We start from the raw sequence: 24,096 nt of genomic DNA on the forward strand, positions 1-24,096 counted from the left end.
AATTTTGAAGATTTCAATAATATATATGCATATACAGATTTTTGTCATAATATTGATATTTGCCAACAGAATTATGTAAATATATATCCTAACTAGAAACACTGGATAAAGGCTTTGTAAAATGTGGTTTTCTAATTTTCATATTAATATTTATCTTTCACATTTCTAAAATAGTAATTTGTTTTTTATCTTCAGATACAGGTATCTCCATTTTTACAGCAAATGTTCATGCCTCTACTTCATGCAATTTTTGAGGTATTGCTCCGACCAGCAGAAGAAAATGACCAGTCTGCTGCTTTAGAGAAGCAAATGTTACGAAGGAGTTACTTTGCTTTCCTGCAAACAGTCACAGGCAGTGGAATGAGCGAAGTCATAGCAAATCAAGGTGGGATGCTGAGATTATCTGCTTCAGGCCTTGTCGCTGTTGTACGTCAGTATGAGCAAGAGCTAGTTAAAGTAAATACCAAACTTTTAAAGTGGTTGTATGTTTGCCTCTGGGGTGACAGTTCATTATCATCAAGGTGGGAATCAATTCATGTAGAGGATCTACCTTAAAATTAATTTGTATTCAGCTCCCTTTTTCCTAGGGCAGTATTCTTTAATCGATTCCTCAGTAGTATAAATAGCATGGTGGCAGCTTGCCAGCATTGACCTGACAGTTGAGTCTTACTGGCCAGTTTGCTATTTTGAAATTAAAAATAAATGGGACTGTATCGATCAATATAGAGAATTTTGCCATACAAGAAATCCAGAGGGCAAAATAACCACATGGGACTAGTTACTTTTCAATGTTTTATGCTTAAAATTTAGGAGCCAAGTTAATAAAAATTGAGGGATCTGGGATGCCTAGGTGGCTCAGCCAGTTAAGCGTCTGCCTTTGGCTCAGGTCATGATCCGGGAGTCCTGGGATCAAGTCCCATGTCGGGCTCTCTGCTCAGCAGAGAGGCTGCTTCTCCCTCTCACTCTCCCTCTGTGCTCTCCCTCTCTCTCAAATAAGTAAATAAAATCTAAAAAAAAAAAAAAAAGGGAAGAAAAAAAATTGAGGGATCTTGTTACACTACATGAAGTGAGAACTTCACGTTCTACAAAGCCAGCATTACCTTGATTCCAAAACCAAAGACCCCACTAAAAAGGAGAATTATAGGCGAATATCCCTGATGAACATGGATGCAGAAGTTCTCAATAAAATACTAGCAAATCAAATTCAACAGTACATTAAAAGAGTTAGTCACCACATTGAAGTAGGATTTATTCCTGGGTTTCAGGGGTGGTTCAGTATTTGTAAGTCAATCAGTGTGATACACGATATTAATAAAAGAAAAGATAACTATATGATCCTGTCAGTAGACGCAGAGAAAGCATTTGACAAAATATAGCATCTTTTCCTGATAAAAATCCTTAACAGTGGGCACCTGGGTGGCTCAGATGTTTGAGCTTCTGCTTTCTGCTGGGGTCATGATCTGCAGGTCCTGGGATCGAGCCCCATGTTAGGCTCCCAGCTCAGCGGGGAGTCTGCTTCTCCTCCTGCCTCTCCCCCTGCTTGTGTTCTCAATCTCCAATGAATACATAATATCTTAAAAAAAGAAAAAATTCTCAAAAGGTAGGGATAAAGGTAACATACCTCAACATCATAAAGGCCATATACAAAAGATCCACAGCTAATAGCATCCTCGATGGTGAAAAACAGAGCCTTTCCCCTACGGTCAGGAACAAGACAGGGATATCCACTTTCACCATTACTATTTAACATAGTATTGGAAGTCTTAGCCTCAGCAATCAGACTACAAAAAAATAGAATGCCATCCAGAATGGCAAGGTAGAAGCAAACTTTCACTATTTGCAGACAACATGATACTCTATGTAGAAAACCTGAAAGACTCCACCAAAAAATTGCTAGAACTCATATAGGAATTCATTCAGCAAAGTCACAGGATATAAAATCAATGTGTAGAAATCTGTTGCATTTCTATATGCCAATAACAAAGCAGCAGAAAAATCAAGGAATCAGTCCCATTTGCAATTGCATCAAAAACAATAAGATACCAAGGAATAAATCTAAAGAAGTAAAAGATCTATACTCTGAAAACTATAAAACACTTATAAAAGAAATTGAGGAGGACACAAAGAAACGGAAAAGCATTCCATGCTCGTGGATTGGAAGAACATTGTCAAAATGTCTAGACTGCCCAGAGCAATCTAGACATTTAATGCAATCCCCATCAAAATACCACCAGCATCTTTTACAGTTAGAGAAAATAATACTAAAATTTATATGGAACCACAAAAGACTCTGAATAGCCAAAGCAATTCTGAAAAAGAAAAACAAAACTGGATGGAGGCATCACAGTTCGGGATTTTAAGTTATATTACAAAACTGTAGTCATGAAGATAGTATAGTACTGGCATAAAAACACACATAGATCAATGGAACAGAATAGAAAACCCAGAAATGGACCCACAACTATATGGTCAACCGATCTTCGACAAAGCAGGAAAGAATAGCCAATGGAAAAAAGACGGTCTCTCCAACAAACGGTGTTGGGAAAACTAGACAACCACATGCAGAAGAACGAAACTGGACCACTTCCTTACATCATACACAAAACTAAATTCAAAATGGATGAAAGACCCAAATGTGAGACGGGAAACCATCAAAATCCTCGAGGAGAACAAAGGCAGAAACCTCTTTGACCTCAGCCATAGCCACTCCTTGCTAGACGCATCACCACAGGTAAGGAAACAAAAGCAAGAATGAACTATTGGGACTTCATCAAGATAAAAAGCTTCTGCCCAGCCAAGGAAATAGTCGACAAAACCAAAAGACAACCGACAGAATGGGAGAAGATATTTGCAAATGTCTTATCAGATAAAGGCTTGTATCCAAAATCCATAAAGAACAAACTCAACACCCAAAGAACAAATAACCCAATTAAGAAATGGGCAGAAGACATGATGAGACACTTTCCTAAAAATGATATCCAGATGGCTCACAGACACATGAAAAGATGCCCAACATCACTCATCATCAGGGAAATGCAAATCAAAACCAGATGAGATAACCATCTCACACCCGTCAGGATGGCTAAAATTAACAACACAAGAAACAACAGGTGTTGGCAAGGATGTGGAGAAAGGGAGACCCTCTTGCACTTATTAGTGGGAATGCAAACTGGTGCAGCAATGCTGGAGAATAGTATGGAGGTTCCTCAACAAGTTAAAAATGGAGCTACCCTATGATCCAGCAATTGCAGTACTAGGTATTTACCCAAAGGATACAAAAATACAGATTCGAAGGGATACATGCACCTGGATATTTATAGCAGCATTATCAACAGTAGCCAAACTATGGAGAGAGCCCAAATGTCGACTGATGAATGGATAAAGAAGATGTGGTATATATATACAATGGAATGTTAGCCATCAAAAAGAATGAGGGGCGCCTGGGTGGCTCAGTCGTTAAGCGTCTGCCTTCGGCTCAGGTCATGATCCCGGGGTCCTGGGATCGAGCCCCGCATTGGGCTCCCTGCTCCACGGGAAGCCTTCTTCTCCCTCTCCCACTCCCCCTGCTTGTGTTCCCTCTCACTGTGTCTCTCTCTGTCAAATAAATAAAATCTTAAAAAAAAAAAAATGAAATCTTGCCGTTTACATTGACATGGATGGAGCTAGAGTGTATTCCAAGTGAAATAAGTCAGAGAAAGACAAATACTGTATGATCTCCTGGAATTTAAAAAACATGAACATATGGGAATGGGGAAGAAAGAGCAAAAGAAGCTATAAAAGACTCAACGGTAGATAACAAGGTTGATGGAGGGAGGTGGGTGGGGGGTGGGTTAGATGGGTGATGGGTATTAAGGAGGGCACTTGTTATGAAGAGCACTGGATGTTGTATGTAAGTGATGAATCACTGACTTATACACCAGAAACCAATATTGCACTGTATGTTAACTACCTAAGATTTAAATTAAAAAAATAACTTAAAATTTTTAAAAATAAAAGTGAATTACCCAAAAATAAAATTAAAAGAAACAATGAGGAGTGCCTGGATGGCTCAGTCAGTTAAGTGTTTATGATCCTGGAGTCCCAGCATCAAGCCCCATGTCAGACTCCCTGCTCACAGGGGAGTCTGCTTCTGCCTCTGCCCCTCCCCCTGCTCCATTTGTCTCTCTCTCCAATAAATAAATAAAATCATTTAAAAAAAGGAAAAGTAACAACAAAGTGAGTGCTTCAGGTTGCCTTTCTAGCTCTTTTTAAAATTAAGCTTAGGGCACCTGGGTGTCTGAGTCCATTAAGTGTCGGACTCTTGGTTTCGGCTCAGGTCATGATCTCCGGATTGTGAGATGGAGCCCCACGTCAGGTTACCTGTTCAGTGGGGAGTCTACTGGAAGATTCCCCCCTCCTCCCAGTCATGCTCTCTCTCTCTCTCTCTCTCTAAAATAAATCTTTAAAATTAAACCAAGTTTTTATCTCTCTTCAGGTGCAGAGAATGTAGAACGAGTGCTGGTTACTGTTATCCAAGGAGCAGTTGAATATCCAGATCCAATTGCACAGAAGACATGTTTTATCATCCTCTCCAAGTTGGTAGAACTCTGGGGTAAGAGGATTTAAAAAAAAAAATAACAAAAAACTTCATTCCACAACCTGTTTCCTAAGACCCTTAGAGATGGAACCCTAGCTCTAACATAGGAGCTGGGAGTTAACTTTCTCCAGTAATAACTAATTGACTTTCTTTTTATACAAGATGAAAATTTGAATTCTCTTGACAGGAGGTAAAGATGGACCAGTGGGATTTGCTGATTTTGTTTATAAGCACATTGTCCCTGCATGTTTCCTAGCACCTTTAAAACAAACCTTTGACCTGGCAGATGCACAAACAGTGTTGGTAAGCACCTAGGAATCTTTGTTTGCCTTGTGTCCATCTTGTGTATTCTAACTCACAATTTCTTTAATGCCAGGTTGACTATATTAGTCTCATTGCCATTATTTTTTTAAAATTAATTTCAAATTAGGATTCATTTTTAAAAGATTGATGATATTTTCTGGACCTTTTGTAGATTCTTACTGAATCCTGATACTAAAGTTTAAAATACAAAATCCAGTTCCTTCAACTTTAACAGCCTCCAACTCCTCTTTTTCTAGGACCATGAAAGGGTACATGATACAAGCACTCATTAAAACTTGATTGAGTTACTAATTTTCTACTACTTTCATTCTAAACTTTGCGCTTAATGGTTTTTTCTTAACCATGAAGAGTAACTTTTTTTTGCTTGGATGATAGTTTCCCTAGATCCCATTTTCAGAATACTAATGTCAAGCAGTGCCCTTTACTCATTTCCCCAAAACCTAGTACAAACTAGACTTTATGATTTGATATACTGCATTAAGACCGCATTTTTGTATTTTTTCCTTTTTCTATCCAACCCACTTATTCCATATGCCTGTCACTTTCCTTCCTCTGTCCCTTGTTTGGGAGTAATTATTAATGAGCAGTGGCCAGGGAAATAAAGAGACAAGTGGGATCGGTAACCAAAAATTGAGTGTATTAAAATTCTCGCACCTGTTTTTCATAGGCTTTATCTGAGTGTGCGGTGACATTGAAAACAATTCATCTCAAACGGGTAAGCCTTGCACTCTGTGCCCTTTCCTTTTCGTCGTAAGTGCAGATTTGTTATGGTTTTAATTGTGTTTGACTTGTCTCATTGGTGTATCTTTTGTAAAAGTTGACTTAGTTCTGTCTTTTTTGGACATGAGGAAGGGGTTGAATGAAAGTAGCAGTACCTATTACTGTCCTTTCTGTTTGGGATAACAAGAAGTTTAAAATGTTTTACTTTGGTTTGACAAAGAATGCGAAAAATTATAAAAAGATCTACATTTCATGACTCAGTTGGCTCTTCACAGCCAGATTTCCCCAAATTCTTAATATTATAAATGGTTAGAGTGCTTCACTACTTTAGAATGTTTTGTTCTCCTTGTCAGTCTAATCATTTGCAAAATTGTAAGTGATCCTGGGCTGAATCCAGCTGGTGAGTTGTTTACCTTGTACAGTATTTTTTATTTATTTTTTTTTTTTTAAAGATTTTATTTATTTGAGAGAGAGAGAGAGAGCACATAAGAGGAGGGAGGGTCAGAGGGAGAAGCAGACTCCCCACTGAGCAGGGAGCCCGATGCGGGACTTGATCCTGGAACTCCAGGATCATGACCTGAGCCGAAGGCAGTCGCTTAACCAACTGAGCCACCCAGGCGCCCTTGTATAATATTTTTTAGTAACATGAATTTGATTGTGAACATTTAAAAATCAGGTACTGGGTCACCGGGCTGGCTCAGTCAGTGGAGCATACAACTCTTGATTTCAGGATTGTGAGTTTGAGCCCCATGTTGGGCATGGAGCCTACTTAAAAAAATAATAAAATTTTAAAAATAAAAATCAGGTACTTTTTTTAAAAAAGAAAAATTCCTATCTCCAGCTTCTCTCAAAGCCAGGATGCCAACAAAGGACTCGCATTCCCACAGAGCAGCTTGCCCCCACCCCCCAAAAAAGTATTCACCAGTCTCCATGCAGTCCACTCCCTCATTTGAACTTGAGTTTTGATACAGATACAGATTTGAAGGGTTTTATGTCTACCATGCCAGGGTGAAGAGTATGTGGGGACTGGTAGGGGAGAGGAGGGCAGCAGGGGAACTGTATAAAGATGAATTAAGTTTAAAAGTCCCCCAATATATTTTTTTTTAATTTTATTTTTTTATAAATATTTGTGTCAAGGGCTGACTTTCAATAGATCGCAGCAAGGGAGCTGCTAGTCCCCCAATATTTTTAGGGCTTAGAATCGGGACACAATGTGTAAATAACTCAATGTGTTAAGTACTTGAATAGAGATACATTAAATCTATCTATATTAAATGTAATATTGGGGCGCCTGGGTGGCTCAGATGGTTAAGCATCTGCCTTCGGCTCAGGTCATGATCCCAGGGTCCTGGGATCGAGTCCCGCATCGGGCCTCCTGCTCCTTGGGAGCCTGCTTCTCTCTCTCTCTCTCCCTCTCTCTCTCATGAATAAATAAAGAAAATCTTTAAAAAAAAAAAAAAAAATGTAATATTGTGAGACTAAAGATGAGCAAGCAATTTTGCCTATGTTGGCAATCTAAGAAAGCCATAGGAAAGAAGTGGTTTTGGTTTTTGATAGGCCTTAGGACACATGTAGATTCATTGGACTGACAAGAGGAGCTGTCATTCTGGGCAAAGTTAAGCAGATATATGAAGATAGAGCAGATGTTGCCTTCTGGATTTGATAGAAAATAATAGAATTATCCTGTTTAGCTGAAGTAGGGAGGTAGAAGTAATAACTAAAAAGTAAAATAGGATTAGGTAGTAAAAAGCCTTATGTTATATATGAAAAGTTGGGAAGTCAGTGGGCACTAGGGTTATATTTAGGATAACTTGGAAGCATATTCAGAGAGCAGTTTGGAATATGGGTCTGAAGCAATTAGAACTAAATACTGATTTTGGAGTCCACAGTGTGTAGTCAAGGTGAAGTGGTAGGAATGAATGAGACTTTCTAAGACCAGAATAGAAAAAACTCTGGCTAAAGCAAGAGTCAAGAGAAAGCTAGAAGTAGAACCAAGAGGTACGAATGCTAAGAGAAAAGACTCATAAGAGAGGATGCTAGAAAGTCAAGGAGGGGGCCTCCTGGCTGGCTTAGTAGAGCATGCAACTCTTGATATTGGGGTCGTGAGTTCAAGCCCCACATTGGGCATAGGGCTTACTTTAAAAAAAAAGAGAGAGGGAGAGAGAAAAGGTGAGAAATCAACTATACTTTAAATAAATAACTTACAGGGCGCCTGAGTGGCTCAGTTGGTTAAGCGACTGCCTTCGGCTCAGGTCATGATCCCGGAGTTCCGGGATCGAGTCCCGCATCGGGCTACGTGCTCAGCAAGGAGCCTGCTTCTACCCTTCCCCCCTCTTATGTACTCTCTCTCTCTCATTCTCACTCTCTCAAATAAATAAATAAATCTTTAAAAAAATAATAAGTAACTTACATTTTGCAGTGAAATGCAGCAAAAACAAAACAAAACAAAAAATCCCAAAATGTGAGAAGGAATGTAGAACAGATCTGAGAAGCTTTCACAAACAGTGCATTGTTAGTTCCTCTGAATTAGGAATAGCTTTCCTTTGAGAGGGCATTAAAGTATGCCGTAGGCCCATTGGGTTAGAGGGGCAGGGGCCAGGGTGGAAGGAGAAACATGAATTCTTTGATTCAGGAGTATTATTAAACAGGAAATTCAAGTGTTAAGGCAGGGAAAAGTGCATTGAGGAGAGATGGATTGATTTTTTTGATGATGATTTCATTTTGATAACTTACTTTCAGTTGGACCAGGGTTGGAGTCATCAACATATTAAAATCTTTAAATCAGATTCAGGTTTGAAAGTGAGGAGTGTGTGTGTGTGTATATGTATGAAGTCCTGGATTCATTACATTTGCTTCAGGCCACCCTCTCAAACACAGTGCTGTAAGAAAACCATTTTCAAATTGTATCCTAAGTTCCTTTGCAGCTTCTGAGAAGGGGCAGGGGTTTGGGATTAGTTTGTAGAACACCTCTGCCTTCCCTCCACTAAGTTTACTAAAAAAAGAAACAAAAACAGAACACTATTGTAATTTTTAGCATCTAGAAGTGCTAAAAGATGGCAGAGAAGAGCAATGGTTTTAGAAATCAGGTGACCTGCTTTTCAGTACAGATGAAATCAACAGCACACTGGACTGGGCAAATCACCCTATCTTTCTTGGTCTTGGTTTCCTCATTTGGCTGCTTAATTCCTGTTCCATGATGGTCGAACAGGAAAAAGGGAGGTGTACTTTTATTGCTGTTATCTCTTAACATATCATTTTGTTATTTTTTGCTTGTATTTTAGTTTCTCAGGATGGTTACTACCCTAGCACTTGCCCAGAGGCTTCCCCTCATGTACCCACAGACACCATATAATCCACCCGGGGGTAGATTGAAAAAGAGCACCTCTGTTTGCTGTCTTCTTTCAGTGCTTGGAAGACTCTGGCATTGTTACTTCCCTGATTTGGAAGAATATTTTTTTAATCTTCACTATATAATGCTAAGTAATGTTAACATGTAATGAATGCTAAACACTATTCTAAAAGCTTTCTATTTCTTAACTCATCCACTCTTCACAGTAACTCCATTTTTCAGATGGGGGAACTCAGGCTCAGAGAGATTAAGTAACCTGCTCAAGTTACCAGAAATTTACCAGAGCCAGGCCTCAAACCAAAGCAGTCTGGCTCCAGACTATATTCTTTTTTTTTCCTAAGATTTTAATTATTTATTTGACACAGACACAGCAGGACAGGGAACACAAGCAGGGAGAGCGACAGGGAGAGGGAGAAGCAGGCCTCCCACCGAGCAGGGAGCCCAATACAGGGCTCAATCCCAGGACCCTGTGATCATGACCTGAGCCGAAGGCAGACGCTTTACGACTGAGCCACCCAGGCGCCCCTCCAGACTAATTCTTAATCACAATACCATATTGTGTTTGATGTATACATGTGTCATTCTAATTTCTTTTTATGCATTATTAATATCAAGAAAATAATTCAGTTATAATTATCTTTTGATTTTCAGGGCCCAGAATGTGTTCAGTATCTTCAACAGGAATACCTGCCTTCCTTGCAAGTAGCTCCAGAAATAATTCAGGTAAGAGCTGTCAGAGCAGATATTTTTCTTAATTTAATTAAAGAAATAGGACTATGTAGTTCAATCTAAATTTTGATTCAACAAAGTTAAACTGAAAAAAAAAAAAAAGAAAAAGTTAAACTGCATTCAACTTGATGTTTTACTATATACAGGATCACAGAGTTCAAACTTCAGGGGTATATGAAATTGAATGGGAGAAAATTACATTTTTATTTTCACTAACCTTTAACCAAAAATTTAATTTCCTACCATTATGTGCGTGACAAATCACAAAGCACAGTAGCATTCGCATTGCCTGAGACTTTGTCACCAGTAGAAATCACAGATGTTTTTGTGTCACATTAGTTATTTCAGGGATCTCACAATATTGTTTATACTTCAAGATACTGAAATTGTGAGTTCTTAAGATACACCACTAGACCTTGTTATCCAAGTCAGTAAGTCTTATTATTCTAGCACATATCAAAAATATTTTTTGATAACCGTAAGCCATTATAATTAGTTTTCTTTGTAATCCCGTGTATTATAAATTTTTAAAAATGGAGGTGCCTCGGTGGCTCAGTCAGTTGGGCATCTGCCTTCAGTTCTGGTCGTGATCTCAGGGTCCTGGGATCCAGCCCCGCATTGGGCTCCCTCCTCGGGAGGGAGTCCAGTAGGCTCCCCCAGACTGCCAAAGGGCACCACAACACACAACCTGTGAAGATTGGTGCTAGGTAGTTTATTTTACATATGCCACTGCTTCTCCCTCTGCCTCTCACCCTGCTCTCTCTCTTTCTCTCAAATAAGTAAAATCTTTAAAATAATAATAATAGATTTTTTTTAATATTTTATTTATTTATTTGACAGAGAGAGAGAGACAGTGAACACAAGCAGGGGAAGTGGGAGAGGGAGAAAGATAATTAAAGATTTAATTATTTATTTGACACAGACACAGCGAGACAGGGAACACAAGCAGGGAGATCGCTTTCCAGATACTTCATAACATAGTTTCAGATTTAAATCTTTAAATCTAATAATTAAAATCTTAGGAAAAAAAAATATATAGTCTGGAGCCGGACTGCTTTGGTTTGAGGCCTGGCTCTGGTAAATTTCTGGTAAATTGAGCAGGTTACTTAATCTCTCTGAGCCTGAGTTCCCCCATCTGAAAAATGGAGTTACTGTGAGGAGTGGATGAGTTAAGAAGCAGGCTTTCCGCCGAGCAGGGAGCCTGATGCGGGGCTCGATCCCAGGACCCTGGGACCATGACCCGAGCCAAAGGCAGACGCTTAACAACGGAGCCACCCAGGCACCCCAATAACAATAGTTTTAAAAAAAAATTCTAAAAGGAGTCCAGTAGGCTCCCCCAGACTGCCAAAGGGCACCACAACACACAAACCTGTGAAGATTGGTGCTAGGTAGTTTATTTTACATATGCCAAGCTTATCAATGCTTATTTTTTAAATCTGAAACTATGTTGTGAAGTATCTGGAAACCGATGTTACATTTTACACTATTGCAGAGTAATTTTTTTAATGGCATTCAGTGATTTTCTTGGTGTGTAGTTACCCAGACTTGTCCAATAGCACATAGATCTAATTGAGATATCAGAGATGTTTTGTTGTTGTTGTTATTTTAAGATTTTATTTATTTGACAGAGAACAAGCACAAGTAGGGGGAGCCCAATGGAGGGCTCAATCTCAGGACCCTGGGATCATGACCTAGCCTAAGGCAGACACTTAACGACTGAACCACCCAGGCACCCCTTAAAAGTTTTTTTTTTTTAAATCAAGGTTTCCATGTTACTTTTTTTTTTTAACTTTTTTTATTTATTTATTCATGAGAGACAGAGAGAGAGAGAGAGAGAGAGAGAGAAGCAGAGGGAGAAGCAGGCTCCCAAGGAGCAGGGAGCCTGATGCAGGACTCGATCCCAGGACCCTGGGATCATGACCTGAGCCGAAGGCAGACGCTTAACCATCTGAGCCACCCAGGCGCCCCACCCCTTAAAGTTTTGATTACAAATCTCTCCATCAGATTCTAAGAATTGTTTCTTCACCAACAGTGTTTTAAAAAAGTTTTTATAATGCTATTTTATGAGAGACATTGAAAAAATTGGATGAAAACTAGGATAGATCTTGCATAAGAGTGATCATAAAACTCATTTTTAATGAATTTATGATCTCTTATTTCATGACATACCATCTTTAACTTTAAAGGTATTAATGGATTTTCTCAGCTTTAATTTGTTACATAAGTAATGTTTTAATGAAAGCAGTAAGTTACTAATTACATGAGCTTAATGCCCATCAAAAATAGAAATATACCAGATTGCTAAGTAAAGCAAAATTATATTTCTGTCTAATAATTTGATTATAAAAAATAAGCATCCCCAGTTTTCCCTTTTTCATATGCCTTCTGACAACACTTTGCAGAATTCTGTTAGAGAGACTTAACCTCTTTTTCTTTTGGTCAAGCTCTGCTCAGTTACCACTCTTACTAGGTGAGAACAGTCAGAGCAATGTAGTTTTTGTCCCATTCTCCCTTCTCAGGCGTGAGTCAACCTTGTTTAGGAGAGCCATGTTCTCAAAAGTGAAAGCAGTCTATATCTGACAAGTATTACATTTGAAAATGCCATAGAACTTTTTTTGGTGAGGAACTGTTCTAGGTGACTTTGATAAGTCATCATACTACTACTGTAGATTTAAAGCAACTTAAATGTCTTTTGACAGATGAATGGATAAGTAAGATGTAGTATATACATACAGTGGGATATTATTCAACCTTAAAGGACATCCTGTCACATGTACAACATGAATGAACCTTGAGGACATTATGCTAAGTGAAATAAGCCAGTCACAAAAAGAGAAATGCTGCATAACTCCACCTATATGAAGTATCTAAAGTAGTCCAACCCTTAGGAACAGAAAGTAGAATGGTGGTGGCCAGGGGTGTTGGGGAAGGGAAATGGGGGAATTGATGTTCAATGGGTATAGTTCCAATTTTACAAGATGAAAAGTTCTAGAGATCTGTTGCACAACAGATCATATAGTTAATGGTAATGCACCGTACATACAAAAATGGTGGTTAAGGTGGTCAGTTATATGGGGTTTTTTTAAACATAATTCAAAAAAGAAAACTGTGGATTTGAATTACCGTGAATTTAATACAATTAGATTCATTCTCTTTCCTCCTATCTTGGCCCCTCAGGAGTTTTGTCAAGCGCTTCAGCAGCCTGATGCTAAAGTTTTTAAAAATTACTTAAAGGTAGGTATTTGGAAAACTTACATATCTTCGTACAACTAGGTAATATTTTAGAGCAGAGAGAGAACACATATTACAGGATACTATGTCATACTGTAGTCTTACCAATTATTACTTATTTGGGGATATCTTCTAAAACCTGCTTCTAAAAAATCTATAGTTTTAGATGTTATACTTCAGAGTTTTCTATAAAGCCCCTTTCAACTGAGTTCTTAGAAAAGATCATAAAAAGTGAGATAAGCACAGTGTGTACATGCTTGAACATACTATGAAAATGCCAGTTTCCTTTTACAGTTTGTGATATAATTAAATAGGAACTACAGGATTGAGACAAGTAATGTTTAAGAACATGTGCCCATATTGAATTGAAAGAAAGGAGCTAAAAATATGAAAACGGAAGTATGAATTACTTGGTTATATCCTATTTTTGAAACTTCTGAAGAAAGAATCCTCAGATTTGGCAGTCAAGGCTCTTTTTACATTCGTAAATTGAATTTTTTTCTTTTAAAGATTTTATTATTTATTTAAGAGAGAGAGAGCACAGGGGGGAGGAGCAGAGTGGGAGGGGAAAAAATCTTCACCAGCTCCACACTGAGTGTGGAGCCTGATGCAGGGTTGATCTCACAGCCCTGAGACCCTGACCTGAGCCGAAACCAAGACTGAGCCACCCAGGCGCCCCATAAATTCAGTGAATTGTTTTAAAAACTCTCAGAGTTGACAAGAAGTACCAAGTGTTTATTTGGTATTCATATTTACAATTTAAAATCTTGCTCTTACCCAGTAATGAATGACCCAGCCAGTCATTCATTACTCCATGATGGCTTTGTATGTAACAGGTACTATGCTAATTGCTGCAGATAACCATACAAGTTACTTTTCTTGCCTGTAAAGAGCTTGTGTTCTGGAAATAAAATTGCAGTGTGACAAGATAAAGAACTGTTCTTTGTTTCTATTACAACTTCATTCAACAAATCTGAGGACAAAACACTATGCTAAATATCTTGGTAGCAAGTGACTTAATGAATGACTACCTGGTTCTTTTGTCCAAGGCATTCAATAAAATTCATAAGGCAGGGCCTTTGCTGAGGAAATAAGTGTTTCATCCTTTGACTTTGCTTCTATAACAACTTTCCTTGTCAGTTTTTTCCCCTGAGTACTAGTTTGTCAGCTTAAACTGAAGGGAGTTTGTGAGAAGAATATTAGAAGTTACTGTTTATCATTGGGAACCCTCCCCACTCCCATTTTCCTATAAAAGCAAAGTGCCTATGTAGGTAACAGTCTGCTTAATAACTGATCCAACTGGGTGAAAGGACTCACAAAAATTGTAACTCTTAAAGGTATCTGTAACAGCAGATCCAGGTACAGTGTAGCAGGCTCGTGCTCCAAACATAGTAATTCATCCAACTGCATTTATAAAAAGTCTTCCTCCAAGCCCAACTTTTTTTCAGTGCAAGCATTATGTCCAGGATAGCACTCTTCTTGTTGGGAAAAGTGAAGTTCCTTCTTTTGTGCCTACTCTTTTTAGACGTGATTGATCCTTAGATCTTGCAGATTCTCTTCTCACTCTCAACTTCCTCTCTGTCTCCACTGCTGCTACTCTGGTGTGGATTTGGGTTCTCAGGCCAATATTCCTTCTCTTGTAGCCAAGCTGAGCTGTTTGAGAACCCTGAACAGTCCTCTGAAATTCATTCCCCTTATACTCTTCATAAACCTATATTGTTGGCTAAAAATAAGTTCATGTTTCTTAGTTTGACATTCAGGGCTTTTTTTTTTTTTCTCCCACATTCTGATCTCAGACCGTCTCTGGTTTCTCTTGCTGGAAGTCTTTGCTATTCTTGCTGTTCTTCAAAAATTCTGCTTTATTAGCAACCCTCTTCTTTTATGAATTCGACCCATTCTTTTCGGTTTGCCTCAAGCATGGTCTCTTTTAAGGCTTTGTTTGCTCATATAGTGATCATTCTTCTCTTCACTTAGTTAATAGTTTGTTAAATGAATGCCTGATCTACTAGGTGCTGGGGATACAATGATGAATACAGTCCTTCATGAGTTTATGGCCAGTAGATTTTCTAGTGCTCACTTAATATGTACCTAACTATGGGGGCACCTGGCTGGCTTAATTCAGATTCGTGAGTTCGTGCTGCCCCACATTGGGTGCAGAAATTACTTAAAAATAAAATCTTTACTTAAAAAAAAAAAAAAAACCATTTACCTAACTGTGGAGGGTAGTATGCAATATTGGACCAGTCACCAGCACAACCTCTAGCCTATTCATTCATAGTCTCAAATGTTGAATTGCAAGTATTTTTTTTATAATCAAATAGTAAATTCCTTAAGGGATAACAGCTGCTAGCTTTAGCTTTGATTTATTTCTTCCTCAAAATTTAATTTCCCAATATTAGCTGTGACAGTGTGCCAATCAGAAAAGGTATAAAGAGCATGTTTTCCTCTAACCACTTGAATTCTCATCACATTAGAGTTAATAACCATATTTTCACTAGTTTCCCAACTAATGTCAACATAAGTTATCTCTAGGTTTGATTAAATTGTCCAGAAAAGAAAGTTCTTGAACCATGTGTGGATTTATGTAATATGTGAAATGTTCTAAATACTGATTATATTTTAAAAAAGAGTGACTAGCACTTACTGACTTAGAGCCATTCTTCAGGTAAAAGGTGATATCTTTTGACATCAGTACTAATTGTACTAATATTTTATTTACAGGTATTCTTCCAGAGAGCAAAGCCCTAAGGACTGGATCTCCCTGTGCCTACTTTATGATCAGGAATTCCAGTTAATTTATAAAGAAGCAGTTTTGTGTGCCATTCACACTGGTTTTTTTTAACATTGCTTTAAGCTTATTGCAGTATATGTATTGGGATTTTTCTGTAAAATGGGTGTAATTTTCTCTGAATACAGGTATGTGACAACAAAAGAAGTTGCTTGCATGCCAGTTCAAACTGTTCTATATAAAAATGCTGTTAAAAGATACAGCACGGTTATCCTAGTACCTTTTTTTTTTTACTTGAAACGTTAAATCCTTTATAAAGACCATAGCAGGAAAACAGTGTACTTTTTTTCAATTGCTAAATATAAAATGTTGGAAAATTTTAATTTTCTTTTACATGTGCCGTCTCAAAATATGGAGGGAATATAATAAATCAAAACTAATTTTTTGTAGATAGCCATTACATTTCTTTAAACTGTTTTCGATGCCAATGTGTGTTCTACAAAAGAGAATGGTTTCATAAATTAACTGATTTAAGAGTAGGTACCAGTGTTATACACTTTTTATAAAAAAATAAAAATAAATTTTACGTAGTGAAATCTAAGTTTTTTTTGGCATTATTATAAATAGTTTTATTTTCTCATCTCTCCCTAATTTCCCATTTAAAGAATTGCACATAGAAGCTTATAGATGATTTATCTATGCTCCCAAAAGGTTACATGCAACTTAGTTCTCTTCAGTTCTTTTTAAAAAAGCCTATTTCAATCTAGTGTTAGAATTTAAAATCCACTTTTTCCCTCTTTTATTGGATTTACTTAGGACACTATACCTATGTGTTAATGATGCTTACAAGTAGCTGCCCATTTAGTTACTAGAAGTACTTTTCCCCATTTTTATTCACAACTCTACAAGAAAAGCAAGAGGAAAAATAATAGTATCAGTAAGTATATAAGAAATTAAGAGAGGAGGGATAAACTGAACAGCAGAATTAAATTGCTACAATCATTGGGGAGGGTATGTGTTGTAATGAGCACTGGATACTGTATAAGATATGAATCACAGACCTATGCCCCTGAAACAATGCATTCTATGTTAATTGAATTAAGAAAGAAGAAGGAAGAAAGAAAGAAATTACTACAGTCATTTAAGTTTAAATTCTAAAAGCTCAAGTAAGATTTTAGGGGAGGGCTTTTTTTTTTTTAACCTTTGGCCCATGTGGTTCCCCTAAAGGTTTCATGATGGGCTTCAGTGGTCTATTTAAACTCCCTAAAACTATTCTAAATTATATACATAAATCTTTTCTGGTGTTAATTCCAGTAGTAATTTTAAACATTTTCCTTACATCATAGAAAAAAAGTACTGAACTAATGGTTAGTTGTTAAAAAAAAAAAAAAAAGATGGGTGAAATGTATATTATGCTTAAATAAAAATGTTAAGAAGAGGTGAGGGGGACCTAGCTGGCTCCGTTGAATAGAGCATAGGACTCTTGATCTCAGGGTCATGAGTTCAAGCCCCACCTTGGGCATAGAGCTTACTTTTTTTTTTTTAGATTTTTATTTGAGAGAGAGCATGAGCAGGGGGAGGGGCAGCGGGAGAGGGACAAGCAGACCCTGCTGAGCACAGGGCCTGATATGGGGCTGGATCCCAGGACGCTGAGATCATGACCTGAGCCACCCAGGCACCCCCATAGAGCTTACTTAAAAAAAAAAAAAAATACCTGGGTGGTTCAGTTGGTTAAGCATCTTACTCTTTGATTTCGGCTCAGGTCATGATCTCAGGGTGGTGGGATCGAGTTCCACGTGAGGCTCTGCGCTAAGTGTAGAGCCTGCTTAAGATTCTCTCTCCCTCTCCCTCACCCCCCACCCCTGCTTGCTCACAAGTGTTCTCTCTCTAAAGAAAAATAAAATGGGTATGTGAAAGTTTGAGTGTTTCATTGGTAAGTTTCTCTGTACAGTGGGAAAGATCATTGCATCTAGTGCAATAGCACTTTTTTTTCAAAGTATACTAGCAAGTCAGCATAGTGCCTAAGAGCTAAGACAGGCTGCAGATTTAAGAAGGTTCAGATAACAGTTCTGCTAGTCACTGGCTTTAAGAAATTTAAGTTAAGTAACTTCTCCATACCCATTTCCACATCTGTAAAATGGGGAAATAATGGTAGCTACTTCACCCAAGTTTTTAAGCATGTAGCTTACTGTAGTACCGGTGGCATGAAGGCTTCTTACTAGCTATGGTCACTGTACTATTAGTTCTGTATATGTAGATGACCCCTCCTTTTTCCCTGTTTAAAGCCCTTCAAGAGATTCGTGTATGGGGCGCCTGGGTGGCTCAGTCGTTAAGCGTCTGCCTTTGGCTCAGGTCATGATCCCGAGATCCTGGGATCGAGCCCCGCGTTGGGTTCCCTGCTCAGCGGGAAGCCTGCTTCTCCCTCTCCCACTCTCTCTGCTTGTGTTCCCTCTCTCACTGTCTCCCTCTCTCTGTCAAATAAATAAAATCTTTAAAAAAAAATTCATGTATGTTCAGAGCCAAGAGAAAACAAGACATGGAAATTAAGTCTGCAATAGAAGATACTTCATGTTCTATGGTCATGTATAATTCCCATCTTTCCCTGAAGTTACCCAGAGCACTTTATTTAGAGAGTACCATAGCAATTAGGAAACTCTGCTTCATCATGAATTACTTACTTGTGTTTAGTTTCCAAAAACAAGCACCCAAATAATTGTCACAAGAGTGACTCTCACCTCTTGACAGGTGAGGTCACTGAGGCAAAAGACAGGGATTTGTGTGATTTGACTATGGAACAACAAGGGTTTTATAATGCCTGGTCTAGTTCTGTGCCAAAGAGTTTATTTAAAGTCTTAAATGTTAATTGGTTCACAAGCAGCTCTATCTTTAAGAAAATACCTGGTATTTCAGTGGTAAATATGTGAATCAAGGCCTTTGGGTCAGCTAATTACATTTTCTCCCATAAAACTTTCGAGCTGTAAGTCTTAACTGTTACCTGGACAGGTCCCCTCCTTGGCATTAGATAACAGGATTGAAATTGGTTGGAATTGTAAGCAGTAAATAGATTTGTTGTTAGAATGGTTCCATCTAACATTGGTTAATTAAATGGTTCCATTTAAACATTGTTCAAAGTCTAATAAAATAACTTCCTTTGTAACAACGCATTACTGTGGACTTGTTATCTCCATTGTGCATAGGACATAACAGACTTTGGCGGGGGGGGGGGGGAGGTGGACGTGCTTAGAGTCAGTATTTGGTGGGGAGAGTTGGGACTGCAACTCCAGATCTGTTCCATTCAAAAGCCTCTGGTTTTCTATCTCATTCCTGGTCGCTGTAGTTCTCAACTAGGAAGAATTCTTCCTCTTCGTCTGTAAGTTTAGCCCTGAATCAGCCAGTCTGTGACCTCTCACTATGTGACCTCTCACTTTGTTGAGAAAGGCTGCAGTGCAGTTCGTGGGCAGAAGGGATCACTCTAGGAGCAGCTGCTTGAGATCTCGGCGGCACGAATATTTCAGCACCTGATTTCAGTCAGGTTCTCCAATAGTGCCATTTTCCAAAATACCGTGGAAAGAGGGAATTAAGACAACTTTCACTCCTGACTTCCTCACTCCACAACGCCAAAAAATAAATAAAAAGGAATTAAATGAGCTTATTTACATTAAGAATTCCACGTCTGGATTATTCTGAGGCGATCATGGGACTCCACTGCAGCCAACACAGCCTTTAAAACAGTTACAGATCTATCCCTCCAGACTTTGATATTCCCCAGTGACAGCCTCGCACGTGTCCAGCATTCTGCACACCTGAGACTATTAGAATGTTTGCAATCAGGAGTTCAATGTCTGTCTTCCCCACTATCATCGTACGCCGCACCCTGTCGTTGGCTGTCGAGGACGGGGCGGGATTTGCAGTTCTGGGAATCCGAAACTGCTCACTGCGCAGGGCTCCCTAGCTTCACGCTTAGAGTGAGGCAGGGACAGGCAGAGGGTGTGGACCGGGTCAGACTCCAGACAGCCCCCAGTCTCCCCGCCCCCCCGACACAGAGAACCGGGAAGCCAGCCGCCGCACTAGCCGGGCGGGCAGGATAGGAGGCGGAGGCCGAGGCTGGTCCGGCGGGCGTGCGCAGGCGCACCCGCGCGCGCCGGCCGTCGGTCACGTGGCCCCCGGCCAGGGCTCGCGAAGCCGGAAGTGTCCCGGGGCTCAAGGAGGCCGCGGGAGCCCGCTGGAGGTAGTGCGACGGAGACCAGGCGCTGTAAGTGGGGCAGCGCGGGCGGAGGGGCCGAGCTGCGCGGGGCACGGGCGGCGAAGCCGGCAGGGGCCGGCGAGGAGCGCTTCCGACCCCTGTGGGAAATTGGGATGCTGAGTCAGAGCGGGGGCGGGGCGGGCGACCCAAGAAGCCCAGCACTACCCCAGGCCGAGCCCTGCCCGGACCTTGGCTGGGTGGACGCCGCCTCCCGGGGGTCTGGGGTGTCCGAAACCCGGTGGAATGGTCGCGCGGCCCCGGTCCCTTCCATCTCTACTCCTCGCCCCCCTGGGCGGCCCTGTGACCGGGGCCCTCCCGGGTCAGCGTATAGCGACGTTGGGCACGAAGAAAGAGGACGTGCCCGTTACCGGGTATGGGCCCTGGCCGCCCCGGAGAGACGGATTCCCCCTTTTTCTTAGAGTTTGACCGCTTTCTACCCCTCTTTATGAGCGTTGACACGATCGGCAGTGTTTAAATGGTTCGATTTTTCAGATGATTGAAGAGACGTTTCGTTAGGGTTTTAGTGATGACAACGGCGGGGATTGATCGGAGGCTGGAAGCAGAGGACGTCTATTAGTATACACACATATATATAATGTGAATTCCCAAACATTTCCTTTGGGAAATGGCTTACGGGTTTATCTTTCAGTGTGTTTCCCAGGTATTTTCAGTAGGTGGTCTCAAAACAAGTTCTACCCGTTAATTGTCCAGTGCAGAACCGAAGACCCACTTTTTTCACTCTAGAACACTGAATTATTAACATAGTGGTGAAGTTTGGAAATCCTTGAACTTTGTGCATATGCCTGTCATCAAACCTGTTTTCATCTGTGGACAAATAGTAACTTTCGTTTTGGACAGTATGAGGAAGTAGGCTTAAGGCAGTCACTAGTAACATACTTGTTGAGTGCCTGCCTATAGTGTATCAAAATTTGGTGAAGATTTATAAAGCAAACACCTTGTGGATGTGCTGAGTCATGTTTTAGCATGCTGTTATTATGGGTTTATTGGAAGATAGTGTCAGACGTTTCCCCCTCATCATTGTGAAATTAGGCTTATATCTTCATATAGAAAGCAGGTATCTTAGCTGATAAATGTGCTTATATATTATTCACTAGATACGTGTGGGTACCTAATGACACTATTTTACATTTATAGTTAGCTCAGTTACAGTAATTAGGGAAGGTTTTTCATTCTTGAAAAATAATTTGAAAATATTGAAAAGATAGTTGAGAAGTTTATTATTACTAACCTCATCTGACAGATGTGTATTCCTTACTTGTCAAAAGTGGATCTTATTTTTATTGCTTATTTCCAATAAATTTCTGTGGATAACATTCCTTATCTAAACTAGATGGGTGGTAAAATTGTATATCTTAGTATGTAAGATTGTTGAAAATTGGCCGTTCTTTATGTTCCTAATCCTTCTTGGAATAGTGTAGTCATTAATGCATCACTGAATACCTTATCTGTTCTAATGAACTATAAAGGGATATCAGGATCTGTTTTGATCTGATATTACAGCAGGTTTAAGGTGGCATGGTGAGATTTTTATTCCAACATGGAGCTCAAGTATTTTTAACATCTTTATAGTGATACAACTTTTCAGTATTAAAGGAGAAGGCTGGGTAGTGGTGATGCTTTTTTCTTAAATTGACTTTATTTTTTAGAGCAATTTTAGGATTACAGGAAAATTGAGCAGAAGGTACAGAGATTTTACTTAAGACATAATAGCCTCCGCTTGCTTGTTTTTAAAGACTTGGTAATATACACTTAATATGCATATATTTATATACTTGGAGATTGGACAATTTATCTTTTAATTTAGGAAGAGTTAGTAACCTTTCAGGAATAAAAAATTTTGCACCTTTCCATTATGTTTGTTGGAAACTGTGCAGATAAAATTTTACCTTATGGAAATGTTATGCCATTGTTTTCATTAGTGTAGCCCTGCCCTTAAAGAAACAAGGTAATTCTTTTCTATATTTCTGTTATATTTTACATTATTACTTTAAGACACTTTAAAATTCATCCTTGACTAATCTTTCAAAACATTTGAAGAAGTGGTCCATATCACTCTCACTAAGAAAGATAAAATTAGAAAGGAAATAGATATTTCTGCAGCCCTGTGGTAAGTGAGTTAAAGTGAGTTAGAAGATGTCATTGGTTAATGTTTTTTCAGAGCCCACATGGCATTTTAGTCTTTAATATTGTTGGAAATAGAGATTTTTACGTTAGACTGTACACTTCAATTTAGCAATAACTAAGTGGTGATCTTACTGGAGACTAAAAATAGCTAACATTTGTTCCTTAAATGTATTGTTCCCTTAAAACAAACATGCAGATTTTTTCTTCTCTCTTAGTTTAACAAGAAGATCTCCTGACCAAGCCGAGATGCAGAGCACTTCTAATCATCTGTGGCTTTTATCTGATATTTTAGGCCAAGGAGCTACTGCAAATGTCTTTCGAGGAAGGCATAAGGTTGGTTCAGAGAAAACTGTGAGGGTTTTTTATCACTGTATGTGTTTTCTTTTGAGAAGCACACTTGTACTAAAATGTGAGACTTGATGTTTTTGCTTATACTGTCTAAAGAGAGTTCCTGTTTTTGTGGTTCATGTATAGCTTGTGTCAGAGTTAGTGACATCTACCTAATGGTGGCAGAGGTTAGGTGTTGGGTGTGGAGAAAAAAAGGAGATTGGTTTAAACAAGGGACTAGGAAGATTAGTGTAGATAAGTGTGCCTTTTGATCTTTCCCCAACTTATTCCTCCTATGGTAGGGAATGATCTCACTAGCAGAGAAGTTCCGTATGGCCGTGCATTGGGGTGGGCTGCAGATGAGGGAGAAGTATGGGAAGGCAGATGTATAGTTTGAGGGGAATCCACAGATGACTCTCATCTGCTCTACTACAGCTTCATGTCCCAGTAAACAGCATCCTACAAGGTAGAGGGGGAATAAAACGAGATCATCAGCAAGGAGCCCACACTTAAGAGGTATGAGGTAAACAGAACTTGTTAGAGGAAGTGAGAACAGAATAAAAGGAAGAACCAAAAAGATTTTCTGTCAGATTCTATACTGGAGGATGAAATTAAAGATAATTAAAATAATTTAAAATGAAGAAATTTAAGATCATTAAAGTTTCTATTCTGGGAAGGAAGCTGGAAAAATAATACAAAAAATTATAATGCAAACAATCCACTAATTTTTCAGCACTGTGAATTTTTTTGAGCTAAATGATGTCCACGGGCTTTTAAATTCTTATTTTCAGAAGCAAGAGCTTTAAGTATTTTAGTAAGGAGGAGTTTTCATGTTTTCCTTCCTGTTTTCCTGTAGCCTGTGATTGCCAGTCAGTTCTGTCCGAAACAGTAAGATAAGCTTTTGGAGGGGAGGGGCTGTTTGGGCTGTTTCCTCTGGGGAGAGCCGATGACTGTAAACAGTCTCTGGTTCCTAGAGAATGAATCAGAAGTGTCATACAGCTTTTAGCCTTTTTCACTCTGATTCTAGGATTGTCCACAGGTTCTGAGTCCTTGATTCAATTTCTTGTGGTCGCTGGGTCCTTTATCAAGTCCATTGTGATCAACTTTGGATATTCCTCTCCTAGAGATTGTTTTTGTTTTGTGCCCTGTGCCAAGAAGAGAAACTGGGGGGGGTGACACAGGATTTAGCGTTGAGACCACATCTGACTGTCTATCTTCCTGTGACCCAAGTTAACTTAACAAACTTTAATAATCACTTGGTATGTGACAGGCACTGTGATGGGTCTAGTGAACATAACTGCAAATAATGTACAGTTCCTTCCCACAAAGAGTTTTGGGTTTAGTAGCAAGGTTGGCATTGGAAGGGACATAAATTGGAAACTTATGGAATGATAGTTACTTAGATACTCAAGTGTCCTTCATTTAAGTTCCTACATATAGTAGGCATTCTGCAAATGTTTGTGGAATAAATGAATGAGGACAGATTAGACCACCCGAAGATAACCTGAAGTTCTTCTTCAAAGGAAACGGGAATGTATTTTATCCAATATAATCAGAAAGCCTAAAATAAGGATTTGAGAGTCATAGGAATTTACTTAAAAGATTGTGAAGAGTCAGTTTAGTATTCAGTATCTAATATTCTTCCCAGGGATGTATTTTGAGAAATCATGTTTGTTCTCAGTGACATCAATTTCAAAGGTTTAGGACTATACCCAAAAAATCCT

General features: G+C 39.1%; 2 protein-coding genes across 3 annotated transcripts in view; both read left to right on the top strand.

Moving 5' to 3' along the window:
- Nucleotides 1–18,821, top strand: part of XPOT (exportin for tRNA) — a 46,197-nt gene extending 27,376 nt beyond the window's left edge. For both annotated transcript variants that reach the window (XM_028110833.2, XM_028110834.2), the window contains exons 19-25: nt 196–385; nt 4,475–4,591; nt 4,764–4,879; nt 5,568–5,615; nt 9,621–9,692; nt 12,876–12,932; nt 15,651–18,821. In XM_028110833.2, the coding sequence (XP_027966634.1) occupies nt 196–385; nt 4,475–4,591; nt 4,764–4,879; nt 5,568–5,615; nt 9,621–9,692; nt 12,876–12,932; nt 15,651–15,677 (627 nt within the window). In that variant the 3' untranslated portion in view covers nt 15,678–18,821. The remainder of the gene's footprint in view (nt 1–195; nt 386–4,474; nt 4,592–4,763; nt 4,880–5,567; nt 5,616–9,620; nt 9,693–12,875; nt 12,933–15,650) is intronic.
- A 980-nt stretch (nt 18,822–19,801) lies between these two features.
- Nucleotides 19,802–24,096, top strand: part of TBK1 (TANK binding kinase 1) — a 40,319-nt gene continuing 36,024 nt past the window's right edge. The window contains exons 1-2 of the mRNA XM_028110852.2: nt 19,802–19,909; nt 22,261–22,378. Coding sequence (XP_027966653.1) covers nt 22,292–22,378 — 87 coding nt within the window. The 5' untranslated portion in view covers nt 19,802–19,909; nt 22,261–22,291. The remainder of the gene's footprint in view (nt 19,910–22,260; nt 22,379–24,096) is intronic.

Source organism: Eumetopias jubatus, unplaced genomic scaffold (genome assembly GCF_037043125.1).
Source record: "Eumetopias jubatus isolate StellerSeaLion01/CBP00866 unplaced genomic scaffold, mEumJub1_p1.0 scaffold_8, whole genome shotgun sequence".
Classification (NCBI taxonomy): domain Eukaryota; kingdom Metazoa; phylum Chordata; class Mammalia; order Carnivora; family Otariidae; genus Eumetopias; species Eumetopias jubatus.